The sequence below is a fragment of the Mustela nigripes genome, chromosome 5 (assembly GCF_022355385.1).
Source record: "Mustela nigripes isolate SB6536 chromosome 5, MUSNIG.SB6536, whole genome shotgun sequence".
Taxonomy (NCBI): Eukaryota; Metazoa; Chordata; class Mammalia; order Carnivora; family Mustelidae; genus Mustela; species Mustela nigripes.
The window spans coordinates 141,372,159-141,399,262 of record NC_081561.1 but is presented as its reverse complement, the minus strand read 5'-3'; the positions used below and the strand labels follow the sequence as shown (position 1 = coordinate 141,399,262).

The following is a 27,104-nucleotide window of genomic DNA, read 5'->3' as shown; positions in this document are numbered from 1 at the left end:
ATGACTTCGGTAAGTGACTTTAACTTCTTTAAGCTTCTGTCCCCTTATAAGTTAAGTAGAAATGATCTAAGAACCTACCTCATGGGGTCATGGTAAGAACTAAGTGAAATCATGTATGTTAAGTGCTGAAGATAGTGCCTGCTGTATCAGAAACACCTGCTAATTGGTAAGGATCTTGAAAATGATTATCTAGGGGTGCCTGAGTGGCTCAGTGGGTTAAAGCCTCTGCCTTCAGCTCAGGTCATGATCCCAGGGTCCTGGGGTCGAGCCCCACATTAAGCTCTCTGCTCGGCGAAGAGCCCACTTCCTCCTCTCTCTCTCTCCACCTGCCTCTCTGCCTACTTGTGATCTCTGTCAAAGAAAGAAAGGAAAAAAGAAAATTATTATCTACCTACCTGCATTGGCCGTCACATCTACCTTTTGTATTACTATGATGAACTGTGCACACTTCCAGGGCAGGCGAGCCCCTCCGATTGTCCATGATGCCCTCCTGCCTACATTACTCCATCGTTGGCTCTCTCCCCTACAACATCCGTTCTGCCCTCGCTACTCACTCCTAGACCATACCGACGTACAGTCAACTCTCCCATTAAAAAATATGAAACCTTCTCTTGGCTGTTTCCCTCTGGCACCAACCTGTTTCTTTCTTTTTCTCTGCAGCAAACTCCCAGGCACAAATCTCCCTCCTCCCACTCTCTTCTAAATCTCTAACTGAACTTTGTCTTCCCTAACTCCACTATCGGCACCCTCTGCTCCACAGCCAAAGATTTCTACCATTGCTAATCCAACATTTACTGCTGCCTTGATCCACGTATGGCGTTAGGCATCCTTACTCCCTTCTCCTCAAAACACTTTCATCACTGATTCCCAGTGACCGGACTCTCTGCAATTTCTTCCATCTCTCTGGCCATTCTTTGCCAGGATCCTTTGTTGGTTATTTTTCATCTTTCCAGCCTCTAACAATGCTCAAGGGCCCATCTGTCTTCTCTCTCCACTCCCTAGTATTCTCACCAAATGTCATGGCTTTAAATAGCATCTTTATGCCATTAACGCAAAAATCTGGATCTCTACTCTGGACCGATCCCCTGACACCCCAGTCTCCCATATCAAACTGTCCACTCAACACCTCCACTTGGATGACTAACATGTCTTTCATGCTAATGCACCCAAAACTGAACTCCCTCCAAAAAACGCTCCCTCTAAAACCTGCTCCTCTCAAGTGTTCCCTCTATCGGTAAACGGAAACGCCATTCTTGGTGTAGCTTCTAAGTCCGAGCAGTAGCTTCAATCAGACAACTCTCTTACAGGAACAACTGTAAAGGCCGAAACTAAAACTAAAAACAAAAATAAAAACCACAGAGACATTTTGAAGGCTCGAGAATAAGCCAGCCAGTGAAGAAATGAGGAACTGGGATCCCAGGGAGAAAGAAAATACCTAGGGATATACAACTTCTCCATTGTTTTTCTCCTGGGGCATTTGCTGAGTTTACGGGCAAGTAGAAAGCAGTGGTGAAGAGTGTCAGGAGTCTTTCAGATCTGGGCAGATAAAAATTACAGTTGAGAACTACAGACAGAACTTGAAGGGACAAGACCCCAGACAAAGTAGGTTCACAGAGAAATAAGCCTGACAATTTGGTTTTTATCCTTAAGGTGTTTACTGAATTCTAAGCTGAAAAGACACTAAAAATCAAGAAACCAAGACAGTGCAAAGTGGCTAAAAAGGCAAGCAGGGCTTTTAATAACCTCGTGGACTTGGGAATACAAAAATTGGAGTGCAAGGTTCCTAGAGATGGGTACCTATTGAACATCCCAGGCTTTCTGCTGAGATTCCTAAAGACTTATGCTCTTGGATCAGAGCAAACCAGAAAGCAATCAGCCCTCCCAATGCCTGAATCCTTGATTAAAGGTCTCCTACCCCAGGGCGCCTGGGTGGATCAGTGGGTTAAAGCCTCTGTGTTGGGCTCAGGTCATGATCCCAGGGTCCTGGGATGGAGCCCCACATTGGGCTCTCTGCTCAGCAAGGAGCCTGCTTCCTCCTCTCTCTCTCTCTCTCTCTCTCTCTCTCTGCCTGCTTCTCTGCCAACTTGTGATCTTTGTCTGTCAAATAAATAAATAAAATATTTAAAAAAAAAAAAAAGTCACCTACCCCTACTCTAATTGCCAGCCAGAATAAAATTAAATCCTCCAGAAAGACATCAGCCAGAGCCTCTCCACAATTTCTTCTGCGTAATGGTTAACATCTTATGAAAAACTTTAGCGTGATCTTTAACTCCTTTCCTTCTCTAGTGTTCCATTTCTAATCCATCTGTATCTACCTTCAAAATAGATTCAGGATCTCTCTGACAGCTCCATTGCCTGGCCCCTGATCCAAACCACGTTCTCAGCCAGGCTTACTGTTTGATTTAGTCTCCTGCTTCTGCTTTGCCCTGCTTCAGTCTATTCTCAACCCAGCAACTAGAACAGATATGCTTTTTTAAAAAATTAAATTATGTCAGGGCACCTAAGTGATTCATGGGTTATGTGCCTGCCTTTGGCTCACATCATGATCTCGGGGTCCTGGGATGGAACCCCAGGTCTTCAGGCTCCAGGCTCAGCGGGCGGTCTGCTTCTCCCTCTCCCTCCAGCCCCCCTTCCCCCTGCTCCTGCATGCTCTCTCTCTTTCTTCCTCTCTCAAATAAATAAATAAATAAATGTTAAGCTTCTATTCAAAAGCCTTTGGGGTTTTTAACCTCAGAGTAAAAGTTCATCTTCACGCTGACCAACAAGGCACAAGGATCTGAATTCATTCCCTCTGACTTCATCTCCTAATGCTTTTCCCTGCTCCACCCCCTCTAGCCTCCTTAGTCTTACTTAGAACACACCGGGTTTGTACCTGCCTTAGAACTTTGCACTGATGGCTTCTTGGAATGTTAGAGTTTCAGTGCTCCATCTCCTTCACAGCTCCACTCAAATTCCACCTTCTCAGTAAAGCCTTTTCTGACCAATCTAAAATCTCTAGGTCCCACTCCACCTCTGATGCCTCCTAGGCTGTGTTTTATCCTTAGTTCTTATAATTATCTAACATACATATTTTACTCACTTAGGAGTTCTCCAAGGACCTTGTGTTTCTGAGCTTTTGATCAAGCCATTCTAAATGTACATCCCCAAGTCTCTCACCGGTGAAAACACTACCACCCATCAAACAATTAAAATTTCACTTTCTCCTATAGCCCTTCCATAAATTACCTCAAAATTAAGAGATCAAACCTAAAAGTTTCAGGCAGTGTTTACCTCTAGCATTCAACATACACCTTTATTTAGAATTACTTATACCATACCTACACACTGGCTTTAGATCTTAATCTTCAAAGTGCAGGAGGAATCTAGCTCATCATTTACCAGACAGTTTGAAGTATACTTATTAATGCTTTTAATCCTCATGACAAATCCTAACAGATAAATTCTATCGCCCCCATTTTACAGACCAGGGAAATGAAGCACAAAAGCGTTAACTTGCCAGAGGCTGTGGACTTGGTACCCCGCAGAACCTGGGTTCAAAACCAGACAGCACTTAGCTGAGCTGAGGGGTGAATGCAAGTGCTAATAACTGACCATTCGGGGACACATACACTTCACTTACACAAACTGTAGGATTAACGTTGCTAATACTGAAACCAAAGCATCTGCATTTCCAAGCACAAACCCACCCCATGACGCCTCTTTCTTCAGAGTCTGGGGCCCGACAGATTAAGATACAGGAGGCCTAACAGACTCAACAAAGCACCCACCCCTCTGCCAACATTAGATGTCTGGGGGGCGCCCCCGTCGCCCGAGGATCCGCCGAGAGCTAGCGACGGGCGGGTAAGAGCACAGGGAGCGCGGGAAAGAGCGGACACTGCCGCGCAGCGCGGCGGCAGCCCGCAGCCCAAGGTGAAGGGGCGGCGGCGCTGGGAGCCGCGGAGCAGCCCTGGCCGCGCCCTAGCACGTAACAGAGCGGGGAGCCGGGGCGCCCCGAGTGCGCGGTCGCAGCTGACCAGCCCCGGGGAGCGGCGCGGCGGGAAGAGAAACAGCCGAGGGCGCCCCTTAAGGAACGCGAGCACGTGGCCCTGGAAGAATGGCGCCCACACCAGCCGGGCAGAGCCAGACTTCAAAGTGGGAACGAGGACCGCCTCGCTGCTCGCGCAGTTCCCCGAAGTCCCCAAGCCCGACTCGCTCGGGAGGCCGCTCCTGAACCGCAGGCGTCCACGCCGGGGACGCGCCGAGGGGCGGAGCCAAGGGCCGGACGTGCCCCGGGGGGCCGGCCTGCCCGCGAAAACCCCCGGCCGGAAGTGCCTGGAGGCCCCGCCCCGGGCGGAACTCCGGGTTGCTGGGCAACCAAAGCGGGCTCCTCGGGCTGGCTCGGTGTTCCCTGGAACCAGCCGAGCGTAGCTCCCACCTCCTGTCCCGGCAACCTCCCGTCCCGCCCGCCGTCCTTCCTGCCGCCTCTCCTTGCGTCGCGGAATCCCTGCCCTTGGCACCACGCTCACGTCTCCGGCTCCCACGACCACTTAGCGCCCACCTGCCTGAAAGCCAGTCTCCACGGGAAGCGAAGCGACCGGGCCGCAGGCGTGGCCTCCAGGCTCCCGGACCGCTCCTCCCCGGCCATGGGCACCTACACCTACACCTACACCAGCCGGCCCCGGGCCCTGCCCTGCCAGCGCCGCCGTTACCGGGACAGCATAACGCAGCCGTGAGTGAGCAAGCAGCCCCGGTGGGGTCTCCACCTGCCCCGTCCCGGAGCCGCGGGATGCGGGCCCCTTCGCCCCCGCAGACTTCCCTGTGCTGCTCTGCCCTCTCCACACCTGCCGAAATAAACTTCTTCCCTAAAGAACTGTCCCGTGCGTGGAGGCATGAAGCGAGAAGGGGCACGGGCGGGCTCCCCTCCTGAACCTTAAACGAGCGTGAGTTGCTGGCGTGATCGATTTACCGTGGCCCGAAAACTCACGGTTCACGACCTTGGAGTCCGCTAAGTGCCGGTGGCCCCCCGTGGGCGCCTCACGAGCGGCCTTCGCGTACATTTTCCTCCGTAGTCCACAGTGCCGTGACCTTGCTTGAGTAACTCCGTTATGCAGAGGGGGACACGGGGACAGGTGACAGGCACGGGAGCACGTCCCGAATGACAGCCACGTCGAGCTCTTTCCACGCCAGTCTTTGGTCAGGAGTCAGGTTATCCTTCCGTGCTGAACCCCAAGTTGTATTTTTATATCAATAAGTATTTATGGGCAAATATTCGAATATCCGCTTCACTGTTATCCATAATAATGTTTACGGGCCTTTCCCAAGCTTGTAGTTCTTTCCATAAGCCTCAAATTTTGGAACCAGCAGAACTTCCCAAGAACGCAGACTCCACGGAAGTTGGAACCTTTGTGTCTTTTGTCCAGCTGGGATTGTGCCTGACATACAAGAGGCCCTCACACAAATCGTTGAATTAATGATTGAACCAAGTAACTCTTGATGCGTATTTCAAACACTGAGTCTAAATTCATGATTATTTTATTATGGCAAATAAAGACTTTTTAAAATAAGAAATGCCTGTTACTTTAAAGAAACCAAAATGGACATTTTAAATTTTTTTAAACGATTTCATGTATTTATTTAACAGAGAGAGAGAGAGAGAGACAAGAGATAGCGACAGAGATAGCGACAGAGATAGAGAAAGAACCAGGGGGAAAGAGAGAAGCAGGCTCCCCACTGCAGGGAGCCCAGAGGCGGGGGCTCTATCCCAGGACCCTGGGATATGGCCTGAGCCCAAGGCAGATGCTTAACAGACTGAGGTACCCAGGCGTCCCACAAAATTTAAATTTACAGAGGGATTATTTGTATTATAAAAGGATTTCATTTAAAAACACTTTCTTGTGGCTTTAAGTAATATCAAACAAATCATTACTATTAAATTACACCAACACATAAGAATCAATGGTGGTTCATCAGGAATGATTTTTTTTAATAGTTAGTTGATAAGCAAGTTGCAGGACCTTGCTTATATTGATGCAATCTGTTGATAAAGCCATTGGAAGGAGTATGTGTGTATGTGTGTGTATTTGATTTTTCAGTTTAAAATTATCCTTAGTGGTGATTTTCAATTTAAAAAGTAATACATGCTTGTGAAGCAAATGAAAAAACAAAATAAGGATGAAAAGGGCAAGTTATCTCCCACTCACCTCTTTTCCTACTTCCCTTAACAATCTTATATTATTTGGGGCTCCTGGGTGGCTCAGTGGGTTAAGCCTCTGCCTTCGGCTCAGGTCATGATCTCAGGGTCCTGAGATCAAGCCCCGCATCAGGCTCTCTGCTCGGCAGGGAGCCTGCTTCCCCCTCTCTCTCTGCCTATTTGTGATCTCTATCTCTGTCAAATAAATAAATAAAATCTTTTAAAAAAATCTTATATTATTCTTTTACACCTCCATACTTGAGCATATGTACAGTTATATAATGAGGTTTATTTCCAAAATTGAATCATACTACACATGTTAATCTGCAGTTAGCTTCCCCACCTTTTTATAACCTATAATTCTTTTTTTTCTAATTTCTTTACATATACATATACATACATATTTATTTTTATATAAACAGACTCCTGTGGTTCATGCTTGAGTACATTCTTAATGCCCAACCCCCTTCCCTTGTAAACTTCTTCTTTCCCTCCTGCCCCCAAGGTAAACCGTGTTAATGCCCTTACATGAATGTTTCTGGACTTTTCTCCACACTCACATTTTATGTACAAATATATAAATATATGCATACAAGCACACATGGGTTTTGTCTACCTCATAGCAATGCTAACATTATACACAATTCTCAACATCTTCCTTTTCTCACTTAATTCTTTGTAGAAATCCCTCCAATTATTTTTAATAGCACGATATCCCCTGGGGCATAAATGTACTATGCATTCTTAAAATTTTTGATTTTTGATTAGGTATTCAGTTTGATTCAAGTTTTTTTTTTTTTAAGATTTTATTTATTTATCAGAGAGAGAGGGCGAGAGAACAAGCACAGGCAGACAGAATGGCAGGCAGAGGCAGAGGGAGAAGCAGGCTAACTGCCGAGCAGGGAGCCCAATGCGGGACTCGATCCCAGGATGCTGGGATCATGACCTGAGCCGAAGGCAGCTGCCCAACCAACTGAGCCACCCAAGTGTCCCTTGATTCAAGTTTTTATCACAATGAGGAAGTTCTCAATAAACAACTTTTTGTGCTGGCCTTTTTATTTCTATGAAGCAGATTCCTGGAATGGGGTTGTTAGATCATGTATATTTTTAACATGAACAGATGGAACAATATGCCTTTTCTTTAGTGATGTTTAAACATATTTTTCCTTACATCCTCACCAGCAATAGGTTTTATGGATTTTTTTTTTCTTTTTGGCTTTTGATAGTTTGAAATCAAAACAAAAATTTTCCTCATGATTATGTTAATTAGCACTAGGAGGTTTTAACCAAGTAAGTGTCCTTTAGAATTTTTTCTATTTTAAAAAATTCACTGGGTACAATGTATAGGACAGATTCTGAGAAAAATGTTCCCAACAGTTAAGACTAAGAGACTCTTGCAGTAGTCCAGGTAAAATATAGCGGTGGCAATAAGCGATGGAAAGATACGAAAAAGATTTGGGGAGTAGAATCAATAAGACTTGCTGGATACAGACAGTGAGGAGGAGAGAGGAATTATGTATGACTCCCAGGCTTCTAGATTAAGCCAGTTGGGTGGTTATTGGTACCAGTTAGAAACAGGGAACACTAAAGACCTAAGAAGTTGGAGGGGGAGAGTGATAATTAGTTCAATCTTGAGGTTGCTTTCGAGACATCTCAGTGAGAGGTCACTGAGCATATCAATTGGATATATATTCCTGGAGCTCAGAGGAGAGTTCTGAGTTAAAGGTAAAATAAAATTGGGAGTTTTAGGTATATGGATTATGAGGAAAGCCCTGAAAATGGATGAATTCAGTGAAGGGCAAGAGAAGGCCTAGCCCTGAGATCAGGAGGAGCCAACACAGGCTGGGAAAGACAAGTCCTAGAAAAACAATCTGAAGACTATCCCGGTGTCACGGCAACTAGAAAAAAGAGTGCTTCAGCAAAGGAGTGACCAGCTGAGCTGAACCCTGCCCAGAGAGCGAGTAAGATGAGCAGGGTTACATGCCTGGGTTTTAAGTAATATGAGGTCAGGCTATCCAAAAGTGGTTTTAATATATGATAAAAAAAAAAAAAAGCAATTTACGACCCCTCTCAAAATCATTTCTAGTAGAGTGCCGTTATTGGTATGGGTCAATATTTGACTTCATAGCCATACATCAGATATCATTTAAAGAACTTTGAAAGAAAACATCAACAGTATGTTTTTTCACTACTGATATTCTGATTCCCCCAAAGCAAAATTCTATTAAGATTTAAAACAATATCATTTTAACAATATATCTCTGAGTTTAAAGAAACAACAAGAAACTTGATTTACTTACTTCATAAGCCCGATTCTGTGAATCTTTTCAATCCTTGAATCCAATTACCAGTACTTTAAGGCAGGCCCCTTTCCAACCGTCCATTTTCACATTTGTCAAGTAGTCTAACAGATGTACAGCCCTAAGTCCAGCTCTGCCACTTACTAGTTAGGTAACCTTGGGCACATTCCTTTCTGAATCTCCCTCCTCTTCTGTCAGATGGGAATGAGAGTTCCCAACTTGAAGCTTATTGTGAGCAATAAATAAAATATGTGAAGGGTCTGGCATATAGCAAGCATTCCATAAATGGTAGTAATTTGTCAGGGACTGTGCCCAAACAAAAATCTGTTTTCCTAACATTTGTATCTTAGTCTAAATCTAACTAAAAATGAGTTAACTGCACAGACCAACACTATTACAATCATTATTTAGAATTTGCTATTTTACAGAGCTGAAGAACCTATGCATTACGGAAACATAATGTATGACAGAAGGGTGATCCGAGGCAACACTTATGCTCTACAGATGGGACCGCTGGTAAGTAAAATTTGAATATTCTAACACACAGCTTTTCAAAGTACTTGTGCTGAGCGACCAGTTTGTTTGTTTTCATTTCTAATTTTCTGTATTATAAAATAAAATACTGATCGATTACTAGAAAAATTAAATCTAATTTTTAAAAAAAGACATGTGAAATACAAGGCTGATGGTGGGTGCCGGGGATTCAGGGAGCGGGGGATTAGGGAGTTAGTGTTTAGTGGGGGCACGGGTTCAGTTTTGCGAAACGAAGAGTCTGGAGATGGATATGGTAATGGTTGTACAACAGTGTGAATGTACTTAATGCCACTAGATTCTGCACTTCAAAATGGCCTTCACCACAATTAAAAACAATGATTTAAAAAAATACAAAAACTCCAATGTTTTGCTAGATGAACAGCACTTTGTAAAACTGCTCTAAAAGCTTACACACTTCAACTCTCAATTTCTATAATTAAATTTTTACAGACCAGTTCAAACAGTTCACAGATAACACTTTGAGTAGCACTGGTATAACCTATTTAGGTTTGTTTAAATTATTTCATACTATAATACTCTCCTCATTATTTAATCCAAAATTCTTTTCTTTAATTTCTAATTTAATTTAGTTTCTTTAATTTCTAAATATTTATAATATTTATTGGGTTTTAGGTCCTGTGCTGAGTACCTAGGATACAGAGATGATTAGGATGTGGCTTGATGATTAAGAGTGATGATGAAATATAGTTAATCTGTAAACACTGTGTGATATATACATGCCCACCACCACCACATGGTGATATATGGAATATTAGACATTCTGAAGCATGTACATCAAAGCCATCAAGGAAACTCACTAAAAATATTGTATGTTTCAGCCATACCCTGGATCTGCTGCATTTAGAACCTTCAAGGGTTGGACACAGATAAGTGCATCATTAATTAACTTCTCTAGGCAGTCGGTACAGTCAGTTCAGGGACCAACATTTGAAAACAACAGCTCAAACATGCGAAATAGATGTGATTTGGCATCTTGTGGCAATAGCAATAAACACTGGCACACCTAGAACTAAACTAAAAAAGAGAATCACCTTTTTATAGTTTTTTAAAATTAATATTGTGATGATTTGATTTTTTTTTTTTTTTAGTTCTTTAGTTAATTATTCAACAACTTACCTAAAAACTCTATACTGAGACTTCCAGTCCAGACAAGCAGGAATTTGTCAATAGCACAAGAAAACACTAGAAGATTCTGGAAGTAGAAAGAAGGAAATGGACTAGCTAGGGACCTCAGGATTTGAGCGACATAGTGATGAGTTCCCTAAGTCTTCTTAAATCCCATTCAGAACACTGGAGAAGCTTGCAACCCAGCACAACCAACAGGCACACGCCTGTTGCCTTTATCCAAAAGACTGCAGAAGGGTAACCTAGCAGAACAGAAACCTTTTTACTGCCCTTCCCCAGCCAAACCCCCATGGAAAAACTGCCCTGTCCCCCTAGTGGAGTCAGCAAGACGTGGCCGGCGAACTGGACTTCCATCCCCACACTGGCAGCAACTGTGCAGTACTCGTCGGTGCTCTGATTCACTCACTGAGGTGATATCAACAAGGGCTGAGCAGGAAGCTTACCTTCCATTCTCACCCAGGGGCAGTGAGATGGCCAGAGATGGTACAAGTTGGTACCCTGCTTTTCCTGGGGTGACGGCAACAGAGTTAGGAGGCAGCTGAATTTTCAACCCTATCTGGCAGCAACAAAGAGAAACAAGTGAGAGAAAGCAGTGTTAGAGCTCCACTCCTCTATACCCTAATACTGGTGTCCCAGCAGGGAGCTGAAATTCTACCCCCACCAGGCACCAATAAGGTGATTGATACAAATTGATCCTCAGCTTTCACATGGGGCCTAGCAGGAGGCTGAACTGCTATCTCCACCCATGCCTGCATGCCACAGCAAAAAGGGATGACTTCCTGCTAAAATTAAAAAAAAAAAAAGATTCAGATCCAGAGTTTCACATCCTAACACCCAAAATTTCCAGGATACAAAAAAAAAAGAAAAATCGCTCATCATACCAAGAACCAGAGCAGTCACAACCGGAATGAGGAAAATCAGTCAAGAGATGACGACACCAACATGACTCAGATGTAGGAATTACCTGACAAGGATTTTAAAGCAGTAATCATTAAAAAAATGCTTCAATCAAAAGTGAATAATTATGAACATTCTTAAATGAAAAAACAGAAAATATTAGTGAAGAAATAGAAGTCATACAAATGAGCCAAATGGGGGCGCCTGGGTGGCTCAGTCAGTTAACCATCTGCCTTCAGCTCAGGCATGATCCCAGAGTTCTGGGATGCAGTACCACATCAGGCCCCCTGTTCAACGGGGAATCTGCTTCTCCCTTCCCCTTCTGTCCCTCTCCCTGCTCCTCTCTATCTCTCAAATAAATAAATATCTTTTTTAAAAAATGAACCAAATGGAAAATATGTAAAAAGTCACATGACTTATCAGAAATGACATAGGGAGCAATCAGTGAATTCAAAGCCAAATCAATGGAAATTACCCATTTTGAATGACAATTAGAAAACAGGCCACAAAATATAATAATAATAAAAAGTTAAAAAAGCTTCACAGCTGAGGAGCAATAACAAAATGTCTAACATTCATGTTTTCTGAGTCTTGGAGAGGAGAAAAGGCATTTGAAAAACTATTTGAAGAACTAGTGTTTGAAAATTCCACAAATTTGGCAAAAGGCAAAACCTACAGATCTAAAAAGTCAGTTGAACCCCAAGCAGGGAAAACCCAAAGAAATTCACACCAAGACACAACAAAATCAAATTTCAAAACTAAGATTAAAAAATCCTGAAAGCAGCTATAAACACATGACACATTGCCAGAAGTGGAACAATTATTTGACTAACAGTGGTTCTTCATTTGAAACAATGGAGGCCAGAGAAAGTGGCACAGTATTTTTCAAGTCCTGAAGGAAAAGGGCTATCAAACTCTAATTCTAATCCAGTGAAAACGTTCTTCAGGAAGAAAGAGGAAAACAAGTTGCTCTCAGATGAAGGAAACCTGGAGGATTTGTCACCAGCTGACTTACCCTTAGAGAAGAGCTAAAGAAAGCTCTCCAAGTAGAAAGAAAATAATAAAAGAAGGCGGCTTGGGACTTCAGAAAGAAAGATAGATCACTGGATTAGGTGAAAATAGGGGTAAATACAATAAACTGTCTTCTGGGTGTTAAAAATCGTGTTTGATGGTTGAAGCAAAACTACAACATCATGTGATGTGGTGCTTAATATATGTAGATAAAATACTTAAGATGATTAGATTTTGATTGTATTTTAAAAGTAAGGAAAATAATGCTATCTAAATGGCAGTACAGTTTTTGCCTTCCACTTAAAGTGGTAAAATGTTGATATTAAATGTTGACTGTGGTCAGGTACATAGTATATTGTAAAACTTGGAGCAACTATTTTTTTAAAAACTATGCAAAGAGTTATAGTGAAAACTATAACTTTTTTAACAGTTAAAAAAAGAATTCTAAGAAATGTTCCAACTAATTCACAGAAAGGAAATAAAAAGAAAACAAAAATTAGAACAAACAAATCAAAAAGTAAAAAGACAACCCTAACATGGCAATATTGCCTTAAATGTAATGTAATAGTTGTAATGGTTGTTTTAGATGTAATAGTTTGCTTTACTGTAATAGTTGCTTTAAATGTAAATGGTCTAAACAAGCCAATTAAGAGATAGATAGGCAGAGTAGATAAAAAAAAAAACAAAAACAAAACAATACAAAAAAACCCCAACCATGACCCAATTGTGTTCTGTCTACAAGAAACTCATTTCAATTACAGTGATGTAGGTAGGTCAAAAGTAAAAGGATGGGAAAAGATAAATACTAATTTTAAGCAGTAGTTGTGGCTATCTAAATAACAGATAAAGTAGACCTAAGGAAAACAATATTACCGTGGACAAAGAAGGACAATACAAAATGGTAAAAAGGTCACAGTATACCAAGAAGATATAGCAGTCTTAACTATATATGCACCAAACCACAGAGCTTCAAAATACATGAAGCTAAAATTGGAAGGAGAAATAGACAAATCCATAATTTTAGTTTGGTACTTCAATATCCATCTATCAGAAAATCAGCAAAAATATAGAACTACACATCACCAACCAATAGGTTGTAATTTACATTTATACAACACTTCCACCTAACAACAACAAGAGTACATATACTTTTTTTTTTTTTAAGATTTATTTATTTTAGATAGCACGAGTCGGGGCAGAGGGGTGCAGAGGGAGAGACAACCTCAAGCAGATTCTGCACTAAGCACAGAGCCCAGTGGTGGGCTTGATCTTATGATCCTGAGATCATGACCCAAACTAAACTAAGGGTCAGATGGTTAACTGACTGCACCAGAATTCATACAGTTTTGAGGCTCCTGTGGAATATTGACCAAGGTAGAACATATCCTGGGTTACAAAACAAATCTCAAGATACTTAGGATATTTGAAATCATACCATAATGGAATAATGTCTCTTTCAAAATTTCAAACTAGAAATCAATAATAGGTGATAACAGGAAATCTTCAAACACTTGAAAATTAAGCAGCACGTTTCCAAATAATCCATAGAGGAAATACTAAAGGGAATTTTGAAAGACCACTCAGGACTAAATGAAGATACAACAAATCCAAATTTGTGTTTCATGCCAAAACAGCGCTGAAATGAAAAAAACTAAAAAGGAAAGACTTCAAATCAATAATCTAACCTCTTACATCAATAAATGGGGAAAAGATGAGAAAAATAAACCCAAAGCAAGCAGAAGGAAGAAAGTAATAAAGATAAAAGCAGAAATCACTCACATTGAAAACAGTAACAATAGGGGCCCCTGGGTGGCTCCATTGGCTAAGCATGGGACTCTTGATTTTGACTTAGGTCATAATCCCAGGGGGTGAGATGGAGCCCCAAATCAGGCTCAGTGCTGGGTGTGAAGCCTGATTAAGATTCTCTTTCTCTCTCTTTCCCCTCCTACCCCCACTTACATGCACTCACCCTCTCTCAAAAAAAAAAAAAAAAAAAAAAAGTAGAGGCACCTGGATGGCTCAGTTGGTTAAGTGTAGAACTCTTAGTTTTGGCTCAGGTCATGATTTCATGGGTCCTGAGATTGAGCCCCACTTCAGGCCCCACAGTTAGCAGAGGGTCTGCTTGAAGATTCTCCGCCGCCCATCCTCCTCCCCCATGCATGTGCACTTGCATGCACACATACTCTCTCTCAAATAAATGAACCTTTTTAAAAAGCATACAAAAACAGCAGAGAAAATCAATGGACCCAAAATCTGGTTCTCTGAATAAAATTGGTAAACCTCTAGCAAAACTACCAAATTAAAAATGAGAAAGAAAACACAAATAGCAGATACCAGAATGACTATCAGGAGATATAACCATAGATCCTGCAACCATGAAAAGATTAAATTTCTTATCTTTGAAAATATCAGTAAAATTGATAAGCCTCTAGCAAAACTGACAAAAAAAGGTAAAAGAGGGGTTCCTGGGTGGCTCAGTAGGTTAAGCGTCTGTCTTCAGCTCAGGCTATGATCCTAGGGTTCTAGGATTGAGCCCGGTGTCTGCTCCCTGCTTGGCTTGGAGTCAGCTTCTCCCTGTTCCCCTCCCCTCCCCCCCCCCCAACACTCATGCTCGCTCTCTCTCGCTCTCTCTCTGTGTCTCTCTGTCAAATAAATTAATTAATTAAAATCTTTTAAAAAGAAAAGAAAGGAAGTAGAAGAGGAGAAACAAATAAGCAAATATCAGGGATGTAACTAGTAAAGATTCTGTATCTAGTAAAAGAGTAAAAGGATCATAATAGAATACTACAAATAAATCTATACATATAATTCAACAAACTAAATGAAATGGGCTGATTCTTTAAACTATAAACTACCAAAATTCACCTAACATGAAATAGATATTCTGAATTGTTTAATAACTATTAAAGAAATTGAATCTCTAATTTAAAAGCTTTCAAAAAAGAAAAAAAAAAAAAGCTTTCAAAAAAAAAAAAAAAAAAAAAGCTTTCAAAAAAGAAATATCCAGGCCCAGATAGTTGCACTGGAAAATTCTACCAAGGATTTTTTTTTTTTTTAATTCTCATTGATTTTACACAATTTACATAAATTTACACAATCTCTTCCAGAAAATAAAAGAAGAAGGAAAACTTCAGGGAATCAGTATTACCCTGATAACCAAATCAGACAAAGACACCTATAGACCAATAGCTATCATGAATGTCAATGCAAAAGTCCTCAACAAAATACTAGCAAAGAGAAACCAGCGGGGATTCCACACTCAACTGGGAGTCTGCTTGAGATTCTCTCTCTCTCTCCTGCTCCCCCTCCCCATCCCACTCATGTGCTCTCTTTCACCCTCTTTCAAAAAAATAAATTAAATAAATCTATGATATCATCACAACCAGAAAAAGTGTATGCATTTAAATGACAATGGCCACTGCATTAGGGAAATGGGAATATGGCATATTTTTAATAAATTTTAATGTTACCAGATTGTTTTTACAATTCTAATTTTAAATATTAAAATTTTTTTCCACACAAAGTCTTTCAAATTTCCCCATTCTTTTCATATTTACCTTGAGATAAGACAGGTTAGCTATAGGAAATGACTACAGAATGAGATACAGATATGAAATCAAGGACCTCTAAATATTGCAGAGCTCTACTGTAAATAATTACATTTTTAACCCATAATCAGCTATTGTTTGGGGACAATAGCTGGGACAGGCTTTGTTCGGACTGAGAATATTTCCTTTGTGACCTCACATATTTTTTCAGGAATTTTGTCTATGTGAAATTCAGATTTTTTTTTTAGATCCTAGTGCTTTTCAGTTCCTTAACTACACATTAAAATGTATTGTAACTGAGTAATTCCACAGTATACTTGGTTACGAGGCATCCAAGGAATTCACGGTAAAAATGCTTGAATAAGGAAAAAGAATTTATTAGATGGGATTCTGCAGCTGTTTATTCCAGGCAACAGTCACACTTTGAAGTTACTTACATGCTTCATCAGATAACTTTATAATTACCTGACAAAATTCAAACAGAATTTTAATCATGAAGTCACTGATAATCAGGAAGAATTGTATGACAGATGCTCTTACGCTATCCACTTCTGGAATGGCAGTTCTGTATGCTTTGAGAAATATCTTCTAAATTTTAGAAGCCTTTTCTGTCACTCAGCCTGGGCAGCCTGATCCTCTAGAGATTCAGAGACAGCAGCAGGCGAAGAGGAGGGCTCTTGCCAGAAAACGAGCCCAAGAACAGCTCAGACCACGAACCCCCGAACCCGTGGAAGGCAGAAAGCACGTGGATGTGCAAACAGGTATGTAACCATGGCCCTGGCATCATGGCTCCTGGGTTTGCTCACTTTTCTAAGTCAATTCTTTTTTTTTTTTTTTTGGCTTTTATATTACTTACATATCCGTTAATCTATGCAGTACTGCCCCAGTCACATGGTAGGAAGAGCGCATTCATTCAACAAATTCATAGACTGTATTTTATTATTATATTGGGTATAGCGGGAAGTATGCAATAAGGTTAAAAAAATTTATGACCAAATTAATTCTCTCTTAGCTCTTTTCACATACTTCTCTCTCCACCTGGGATTATTCCTCTCTCTTTTTTTTTTTATATCCCGACATGAATCCCTGCTGGACCTACAGGAGAAGAGAGCAAGGAAGTTCTACTTTGACATTTTGTCTTTTGAGAGGCATGAACTCAGCCAGATCTGACTCCCCCCCCTCTCTCCCCAAAGCCGCTTCTGCTCTGTCCTTCTTCCACTGCACACATTCCCCAAGGCCACATGGGCTCTGCTGGGCCAGTGCCAGGCTTTCCTACTCATTTGGCTGTTCCCAGGATTACCGGGACCTCTAGGGTTGAGCGGTGGTGTTGTCAGGATCTTGATAATCAGACAACACGTGGTGTTTTCCTTAGACTGATGTAACTACTCAGGATTCACCTTGCATCTTGCCAAGATGGTGAGTGGTTTTACCAGTTATTGCTGGGTAGTTAGGACAAAAGGAACCAAACCATTCCAGGTCTTTTCCCCCCTACCTTGAGGCCAAGACTAGAATGCATATATGTCCATAATTAGCCAATGTAGCTATAATTCTACAAGAGCTAAATTTTAGTGTTTCTTTATACATCAAAATATCAAGTGATACAGTAGCAGCTGCTTTGTATTGAGTTTTCCTATATCTGAGACCATTCCAGTCCTCTACCTGTGCATCTCCTTTATTATTAAAAACTCCTTGTGATGAGTCATTATGATCCCTTTTACGGATAAAGAAACTCAGGCTCTAAGAAGATGTAACTTGACTAGGTCCTGTGTTCAACATCTGACTTCAGTTCTCATGTTCTTTGCATGATACTACACTGCCCTTGCCTAGGATAAATGATTCCTAAGGTGAAATTTGTTTCGTGTGTCTGTTTAATGATCTATAGCCTAGAGGGAACATCAAGTAACATGGTGCCTAAGTTTTAAAATATCCAGGAATTTTAAAATCTTTATATGTTTACTATCTTAGGATTCTGTTATACAGATGGATTATTAACTCTCCGTCTCTAATCATACTTTGCATCTTACATTCACCTAAGCTTCATGTTCTTTAGTTCCATTTTCAAGTACTAAGCTCAGTGCTTTCTCAACGTTCCATAAATGCCCTAGCCCAACTGGCTCAGTGTTCTTCCAAATACATAAAACTGCTTAGGACAAGGCATGAATTTAATCCCACAATTGAGCACTTCTTTTCTGATCTATTTAATTCTGTTTTGAAGGAGCTATGCTTCCTTCACATCAATACACATATATGCTTGAAATAGAACAGAATTTCAAACTCGGTTTGTACGGTATTCTCTTAGAAATATACCTTGAAGAAATTGCTGACCGCATAATAGAAGTTGATGTGGAATGCCAAACAGATGCCTTTTTGGACAGACCACCAACACCCCTCTTTATTCCTGCCAAAACTGGCAAAGATGTGGCCACCCAAATACTGGAAGGAGAGGTACAGTACATTATTTGGACTTCCTTCTATCTTCTTTATAAATAGGTAAATTTAGGTTTAGTTAAAAGCTTACAAACCACTTCATAATCAGAAAGATGCTACCTACTGGATTTCTTTCCAAATGTACCTATAATAGTTTTATTCTGAACTACAATGTTCTGATTTACCCTCTTTGCTGATCAGAAATAAAAAGCATTAGAAATATTTTTAGAATATCTGCACTTTGATTTTTGTGTGTTTGCATACTTAATATAGGGATACAAGGTAAACTTGTACCAAATAAAGAAAAATACTATCTCTGGTATAAGAGGTTCCCTATTAGTTGCTTTTAAATTATATAGTTTTCATGAAGATACTCTATGTTAGGGAAAAAAATTCTAAAATATTTACATTTTCATATCAATGTAGAATGCACAAATAGACCAGTTTAGGAAATTGAAGAGAGGGCAATTCTTATGCACATAATGACTTAAGTGAGATTTAAGATTTACTTGAAGGAATTGCACTGAATTTGGGAAATAAAGTAAGTCTTCACAAACTACATAGAAGGGTATATTTGCCTCTAAATTCTAGAGAAGAATCACCAAAATGCCCGTTATTCTTGTTCCTTAGTTCCTTGGTTCTTCAAACTGTTAATGAAAATCTAATAGAAAGGGCAAAAATTAAGAAATATAAGGATATTTCTTTTGGGTTTCAGAATTTGATCTTAAAATTGTTGAGTACCAGAGTTCATTCTGATGAGTACGTAAGTCTTTTTATAATTTTTGGCTGCTCTTCTGTGTGCCCTGTATGGCTGTTGTGAGTTTTGGAAACCATAAGTAAGTCACCCTCACAGCGTCTGGCACACAGAAGATCCTCAATAAATAGAGAACCCTGCCATTACCTCTTTTCTGGATATTCTTTCTTTGAGCATTTGGTTCATGATTAAAATTTTAAACTTGCTTTAAAAAAATTTTTTTAACTTGCTTTGTCCTGTGTGTTTAAGCTCTTTGACTTTGATCTTGAAGTAAAACCAATGTTAGAAGTTTTGGTGGGAAAGACCATTGAGCAGTCTCTTCTGGAAGTGATGGAAGAAGAGGAGCTGGCCAACCTGTGGGCCAGTCAGCACGCGTATGAGGAGCTGCGCAGCGCTGAACTCGCTGAAGTTCAACGACTTGAAGAGCAAGAGAGACGGCACAGAGAAGAAAAAGTATAGAATTCTAGTTTTCTTTCTTAGTCTTTGGCTATTTAACAGATTATGTCCTGAATCACGTGGTATGTCATAGGCTAAAAATCTTTGCAAATATGTCAGGAAAATGTTTGTTGCTACAAAAGAGGAGATAACTGAGCAACAAACTTTACATTTACAAACTTTTTTACATTTACATTACAGGTTTATAGAACTTTTAGTAAGAAAAGTTTTAGAATCTAGTTTTTAAAATGTGCCAACAGGCATGCCTGGGTGGCTCAGTCGGTTAAGCATCTGCCTTCGGCTCAGGTCATGGTCCCAGGATCCTGGGATGGAACCCGCATTGGGCTCCCTGCTCAGTGGGGAGCCTGCTTCTCCCTCTACCTCTCCCCCTGCTTGTGTTCCTGCTCTCTCTCTCTCTCTGTCAAATGAATAAAATCTTTTTAAAAAGTAAAAATAAAACAAAGTATGCCAATTACCTTCAGTCAGGAAACACTAAACTCTGTGATCTTTGAGAGTCTTTCTGGGTCTGGCAATAATTGCTGCCCTATGTTGGACACTGAATAGATAAAGTATATAGGAGTGCCTGAATACCTAAAAGAGTTCAAATAATTTCCCAAAGTCTAGTTTACTGCACAGAATAGCTTAGTTGTTTGCATATTCTACTTAATACCTAATCAAATAGACTTTCCATTTTTCTCCATGATGAATAATTAATTGTGTAAAGGGCATAGGGCTTATGGTAGAGATTATACAAATGCAAGACTATTTGTTTACAAATGTGAAATGAACAGTGGCAAAATTAGCTTTGTTGAAATCGGGGAAATCCTTATCGAAGGAAATGTACTTGTTTATTTACTATTAGGAAATATACTATGAAAATAATGAATAAAATCACCTAGATTTATACTTGCTTAAATTCTGAAAATAGACTTCATTAGAAACTATATTAATGCTCCCACTTCCACATGGGAGTAGAGGAGATGGTTCCTTAGCTTTATAGATATCCTATAGTCTATAAGAAGCAACAACAACAAAAGGGAGGTTTATAATTTTCAGAGCTCTATGAACTCAGAGAAGCTCACAAATGAGACAACTCACGGATCCACGTTCTTTACCTGAAGATGTCTGAGCCACTGTAACTGTTGTATTGATAATAGTTTATGGTAATACAAATCACAAATACATATAACTATTATTCTTTGATATTATCCATACAGTTAAACATGTTCATCTTCAAGTGATTTTACTTAAAAGTGGATCAGGAGATGAGTCTTCCCTTGAGCTCCATCTCTTTTTTGAAATCAATAACCAGTAGCTGTTGAAATTCATTTAAATCTTGAATGAAAATTATGAACCATTCCGATTCCTTGCTGTCCATTTTTTGATACAAATACGTGTCCAGATTCTTCCACTCGCTAGATTCGGTGTTTGGGGAGCACCTGACCGGCTAAGTAACCGTGCGCGGTGGTGTTTTCTGTGCGCAGGAGCGGCGTAAGCAGCAGCAGTGGGAAGTGGTCTACAAGCACAACGAGACCGCGCAGAAAGTGGCCGCCCGAGTGTTCGCGCAGCGCTACCTGGCGGACCTCCTCCCATCCGTGTTCGACAGTCTCAGGGACGGTGGCTACTTCTACGATCCCATTGAAAGAGGTGGGTTGGTGGAGGTGGTGTAGGATCAGTGCTGCAATACGCATCTTCCTAGTGCTTCCAAGTAATCCCTTGCCCATGTTTATGTTGAATTGGAATCTATCTTTATAAAACAAAATTTTTAAGTCAATTATAGTTGTTTTAAGTAAGTACTGCTATTATTGAGAGGTATACTATAAAGCTCATGATTTTAGGGTGTCAGTCTGTCTGTACTAAGAAGCAACATTGGGTAGTAGGCAGAAATACGGGCTTGATGTCAAAAACGAGTTTGGGTCCCAGTTTCACCATCGAGCAGCTGTATGACCTTCAGTTTCCTCATGGGTGAAACAAGGATTATTTAGGAGCTAAATATCCTAATATGTACGGAACATAATATGTATAAAATATGTGCAGAAGTAGTTGTTCACTTTTTCTCAGCTGACTTCCTATTCCACTCAAAAACCCTTTGGGGACAGCAATGAAAGTCGTGAATTCATTTAATTAGGTGTCTCCACCACCCTGGAACTGAATTAAGTGTGGGAGATAAAAATGAGGAGACCTGGTCTCTACCTTTAGAGAACTCACACCTGTCAGCTTTCTGTGAGCACCCACCCAGACCCACCCCTCAGCTAACCTGACCAAAGGAACCTCACCCTCCTTCCTCAGGTTCGAAAGCCCTTAGATGCACATTGCTTTTGTATACAGGTCCTATTTCAAAAGGCTAATAGTATTGTGGAGCAGAGGTTAGTAATGTTAATCTTCACTGAATACATACTCAATTCATAGAGAGAGGTCAGATTACACACAACCACTGGTTTACAGTTATATCATACTTTACCATTTATGTAGTATTTTTCCATTTGACCCTCCCAGGAACCCTGATGGGGGGAAGGGGTAGATAGGGCAGATGAATTCCCATTTTTCAGAAGTAGAAACTGAAGCTCAGGGAAGTGAAATGCCTTCTCCCAAGCAGCCATTCAGCTTCAGACTCTGACCCCAGACCCACTGCTCCTTCCGTGCTGCCCTGCCAACCCCCTGGGGTCTAGCTAGACCTCTGCTGGTAGTCATAGAGGCTGATAACTTTTTTTTCCCTCTCAGAAATTGCTGGAAAAGTCAGTTACAGATCATTTAGAAGCTTAAAATGAGCCTCATGCCTCAGATTAAAAATGATTTCTAGTAGTGAATGTAATACCCTATTACATTCTCTATTGTCATCCCATTGAAAACTAATGGATGCCATCCCCCCCCCCGCAAAAAGCCATTTTGAAACATTAAAGTGTGTATAATAATGGATCATATTTTTTTAAAGGCTCACACAGTAGAGTAGATTTCCATTTCAGTTTGAACAACTTTATCACTAGTGGAAGCACCTAGTTTCTGACCCATTTCTGGATGGCCTTCTTCTCAGACACTCTCTGACCCTTGGAGAGCTTGTCCTAGGGCCCAGGCTTCAGGCTTCTCTTTATCAGCACGGTTCAATCCCATATTCGCATCACATTTGAATTGGGGTTCTGCTCCCAGACCCACATCTTCCTCCCTACTCCCCAACCCCCACCCTACCTCCTTCAGCAAGCCAGAGTGCACCTGTGCAGTTAGCTCCAAAGGCCTGGACACCAAGGAAGACCTCATAGTTTTGAAAATATTCTTTTTACTGCAATAGAAGGGAAATGGACCACAACATGCTTAGAGAATGTGGCAAAAGTAATGCTGTGTAAGTCTATTTGACATTTTGTATTAAGGAAACAGTGTTGATGAATCTTCAACAATTAGGGGGAAGGCACAGATTCTTCCTATCTATAATAATTTATTAAAATCAGTATAATGATTGAATTTAATTGTAACAAAATTAACCTTTTTTTATTACAGATATTGAGATGGGATTCCTTCCATGGCTAATGAACGAAGTTGAGAAAACCATGGAATACAGTATGGTGGGAAGAACAGTGCTTGACAGTAAGCTCTTTTATTTTACTTAAAAGTCACTTCTGGGGGCGCTTGGGTGGCTCAGTCAGTTAAGCATCCGACTCTTGGTATCAGGTCAGGTCAGGATCCCAGGGTCGTGAGATGGCGCGTGTACCAGGCTGTGTGCTGGTCGTAGAACCTTCTTAAGATTCTCTCTCCCTCTCCCCCTCCGTCCTTGCCCTCATGTGTGCTTCCTCTCTCTCTCTCAAAAAAAAAACAAAAAACAAAAACAAAAACAAAAAATCACTTCTGGGGCACCTGGCTGGCTCAGTTGGTAGAATGTGACTCTTGATCTTGGGATTATAATTTCAAGCCCCACACTGGGTGTAGAGACTACTTAAAAAAATAAAATATTCTTTAAATATAATCCTTTTTAAATTATTTATTTATTTATTTATTTATTTGACAGAAAGAATCACAAGTAGGCAGAAAGAGAGGGGGGCAGCAGGCTCCCCGCTGTGCAGAGAGCTCAATGTTGGGCTCGATCCCAGGACCCTAGATCATGACCTGAGCCGAAGGCAGAGGCTTAACCCACTGAACCACCCAGGCGCCCCTTAAATATAATCTTTTTTTTAAACATTCATTTCTGAGATTTTTCAACAGAAAGAATAAATAGAAGAAAGATGTTAAATTTGATAGTTTTCATTTTTAAAGTTTCATTAGCTCAATTATATTAACAAAGGCACCAATTTTTACCCTCAATAGTATTTTTGGTTCTTGTGTAATTTGATCAGAATCAGTATCTTCTCTCTTGACTGTATAAATCCTGCTCCGTTAGAACAGGCATTGATCTGAATTCATATTCAGCGCATTAGGTCGCGTAGAAGTGAAGTGGTGCTGCCGTTGTAGAGAACTAACACAGGGAAGGGCTGAGGTCTGGCGGATGCTTCCCGCTCCTCTGTAAGTCAGCCTTACAACTGCTCTAACAGGAGCAATCACAGTGACTTTTGCACATGTACTGTTCCAGTGCTGATTCGCGAGGTGGTGGAAAAGAGACTGTCCATGTACGAGCATAAGGAGTACCCGCCCCCAGAGGTGAAGCCTGAGGATGGGCTTGGTGGTCCCGGAGCGATGGGAGCACCACTGACGGATGAGGAGTTCCTTAAACGAAGTATGTCACAGCCACAGGGGCCCCTTTCAGACAGGGACTCCCTGCAAAGAACACTAAGCAATGGAAGGTATGTGGGGGACATGTCGCCCCAAGAAGGGAGCTTCATGGAAGAAGAAGAGGATGAGCAATAAGAAGACCTCAGGGAGAGAACGGTTGCCACCGAGGGGCGCCTTCGAGCCGGGACACGCTCCTCGGCCAGTCAGCGTTGCAAGCGATCAGGTAACGCGCAGGTCCCCTCAGGTTATGGAAATTATGTTGTGTTTACTCAACATTGTCTCATGGACTGGGCAAATCAAATATGTTGAAATAATAAAACTAATTAAAAATGAAATTTAATTCATTTATTTAATGGTAGATATCTAGAAGCTGTGTTGTTGTAACTCTAATGAGAATCATGTCTGATTACAAGCTTTCTGTTACCACGAATGGAACTAACAAATATATTTTCCCTTAATTTTTCTGATTTTGTGGTTTGTTTGTTTTTTAGTGTCATATTTAATGTTAGATATCAGTGCTGTTAGCCACTGAGACTTTCTGCTCTACAGGAAAACTATTCTACCTACCCCATGAAAAAATACCTAAATGTCACATCACTGAAAGCTTTAGTGCTCCTCCTTGTAAGGACCAACACATACACCCTTACCTGTGTGAGACTAAATAGATCGCTACCCCTTCCGTCCTCAATGTTCAAGTAAGGTTCAAGGGATTCTTTGAATTGGTAATAGGCTCTTGTCTGTTTTCTCACATCCCTGCTATTCAAACATTTCAAACAACACCGGTAAAGCTGGTCCCTACTTTGCCTTAGGCAGTTCCCCTCCCCTCCTCAACGATAATCATTGTTATCATTGTTATAATTAGGGCTGTACCTTCTAGGCCTTTATCAAGATATTCATATACATATATATTTGAACATTAGAAAATATACAGGTTCCTTTTTCTTTATGTACATATAAATGTATAGTTTGCATTTTTCAGCTAACAATCTATCTTAGACCTTAAACATTAGTACATATAAATCTCTTTTTAAAATACGGTAAGCTATTATATATATTATGACTGTGTTATACGGAATTCACATGTGACTTTTTAACCTGAACTTGTCTGAAGAGTTTACCTGTGCTATTGAAAATTTGGGGTGCCTGGGTGGTTCAGTGGGTTAAAGCCTCTGCATTCGGCTCAGGTCATGATCCCAGGGTCCTGGGATGGAGCCCCGCATCGGACTCTCTGCTCAGCACAGAGCCTGCTTCCTCCCTCTTTCTCTGCCTGCCTCTCTGCCTATGTGTGATCTCTGTCAAATAAATAAATAAAATCTTAAAAAAAAAAAAGAAAATCACAGATTTTTTTTTTTTAAGATTTTATATTTATTTATTTGAAAGAGACTGAGCAAGAGAGAGCATGAGCAGGGGAAGGAAAGAAGCAGACTTCCCTGCTGAGCAGGGAACCTGACTGGGGGCTTGATCCTAGGACCCTGGGATCCTGACCCAAGCCGAAGGCAGTGGCTTAACCCAATGAGCCACCTCGGTGCTCCAATCACTAATATTTTATCTCTAAAGTCATATTAATCTTAAGCAATCATTGAAGTCCTCTGAAGTTTTAGATAGATAAAACCTACTTTTTCTCAGAATAGTTGTAGATTTATAAGCTGTAGTAATTTGAAATAATTGGCAGTTATTAACACATTTATCTTGATTTCTTTTTAAGTTAGGTACCAAAAATGTATCCACATTTTAAAAATGAAGAACTTCTTCCTCTGTTTTTAAAAAGAAACGCACCATGTTATCTACAGCATTATGTAGTTCTCAAACCATTTTCCCATGTGTTATACCACTTTATCATTTTAACCTCACGCAACCCTTCTGAGGTATGCATGACAATATTTTCATTTTCATTGTCAGCCGGTCTTGTTAGGTCAGCCAGCAAACGCTAAGCGCATGCCCGCCGTGTGCTGGGCACCATGTGGGAGACTAGGCCGTGCGGACCGCCTAGCGGTGGAACTAAATGGAGCTGGGGTGTAAATCAGGACACAGCCGCTCAGGGATTTTAAGTGATTCGCCATAAGTCACAAGCCTAGTAAGTAACGGGATGAAAGCTGGGACCCAAATCTTTGTCCTTCTAATCCACTGGACTATCCTGTAAACAACCGTGGGCCCTTGTGAGGTATGAAGAGTAACTTTAAGTAAATTATCGCATTAGTAGCATTTTAAAAAATTGGAATCACACCTGTTACCATTGCTAGTTATTCCATGTGGTTAAAGTCTTTACGAGCATCCTCACACATACAAGATTTCAATTTTGGCAAGAAGAGCAAGACGGGACGCCTGCGTGGCTCAGTGGGTTAAGCCTCTGCCTTTGGCTCAGGTCATGATCCCAGGGTCCTGGGACTGAGCCCTGCATCAGACTCTCAGCGGGGAGCCTGCTTCCACCTCTCTCTCTGCCTGCCCCTCTGCCTACTTGTGATCTCTGTCAAGTAAATAAATAAAATCTTAAAAAAAAAAAAAAAAGAGCAAGACATTTTTAAAATTGGGGTCACTGTGAATCATTATTCTTATTGATTTTCAAATACCACCAATTTTAAAAATGCTTTCAAAATGGATTAGAGGTTGATTATCTTCTACAATTCTAATCCTCTTCTACAATAGCCAAATCCATTAAACTTTCAGCAGATGTTCAGCTAAACATCCAGACCTGTGCTCGATAATTCCACGAATTAATTCAATTTATTAAATATATGAAAATCTGTAGACTTCATACTGAAATTGGTTAAGCTTAATGCCATCCTAGTCAATGCTAGAGAGAAAAAAATGATTAAGTGGGGTGCCTGGGTAGCACAGTCAGTGAAGCATCGGAGTCTTGGTTTCAGTTGAGGTCACGATCTCAGGGTCTTGAGATGGAGCCCCGAGTTCATCTCCGCACTCAGCGGGGAGTCTGCTTCAGATTCTCTCTCTCCCTCTGGCCCTCACACTTGTCCTCTTTCTGTCTCTTACTCTCTCTCAAAAATAAGTTAGTAAATCTTTAAAAAAAGAAATAGTGGTTAGGTCACTTCCCTGTGAGAAAACTTAGAGAAACAGGTTATATATTACCCGCAGAAACAATATTGAACGGAAACTTTAAATTGGCTTTGCCTACACTTGCTAATACTATTCTTATGAGTTCTATTCCTTTCCATTGTTCCTACTAACACTAAGCT

General features: G+C 40.8%; 1 protein-coding gene across 1 annotated transcript; it reads left to right on the top strand.

Annotated features, from left to right (window-relative positions):
* On the top strand, window positions 1-24,380 carry RSPH3 (radial spoke head 3). The gene is given in 10 exon segments (XM_059401597.1): window positions 1-9; window positions 3,709-4,324; window positions 4,327-4,708; window positions 8,898-8,985; window positions 16,225-16,366; window positions 17,905-18,050; window positions 19,036-19,239; window positions 20,706-20,868; window positions 22,711-22,797; window positions 23,774-24,380. Coding segments are annotated over 10 exon segments (2,112 nt in total). The 3' UTR covers window positions 24,049-24,380.
* Window positions 24,381-27,104: the final 2,724 nt, after the last annotated feature.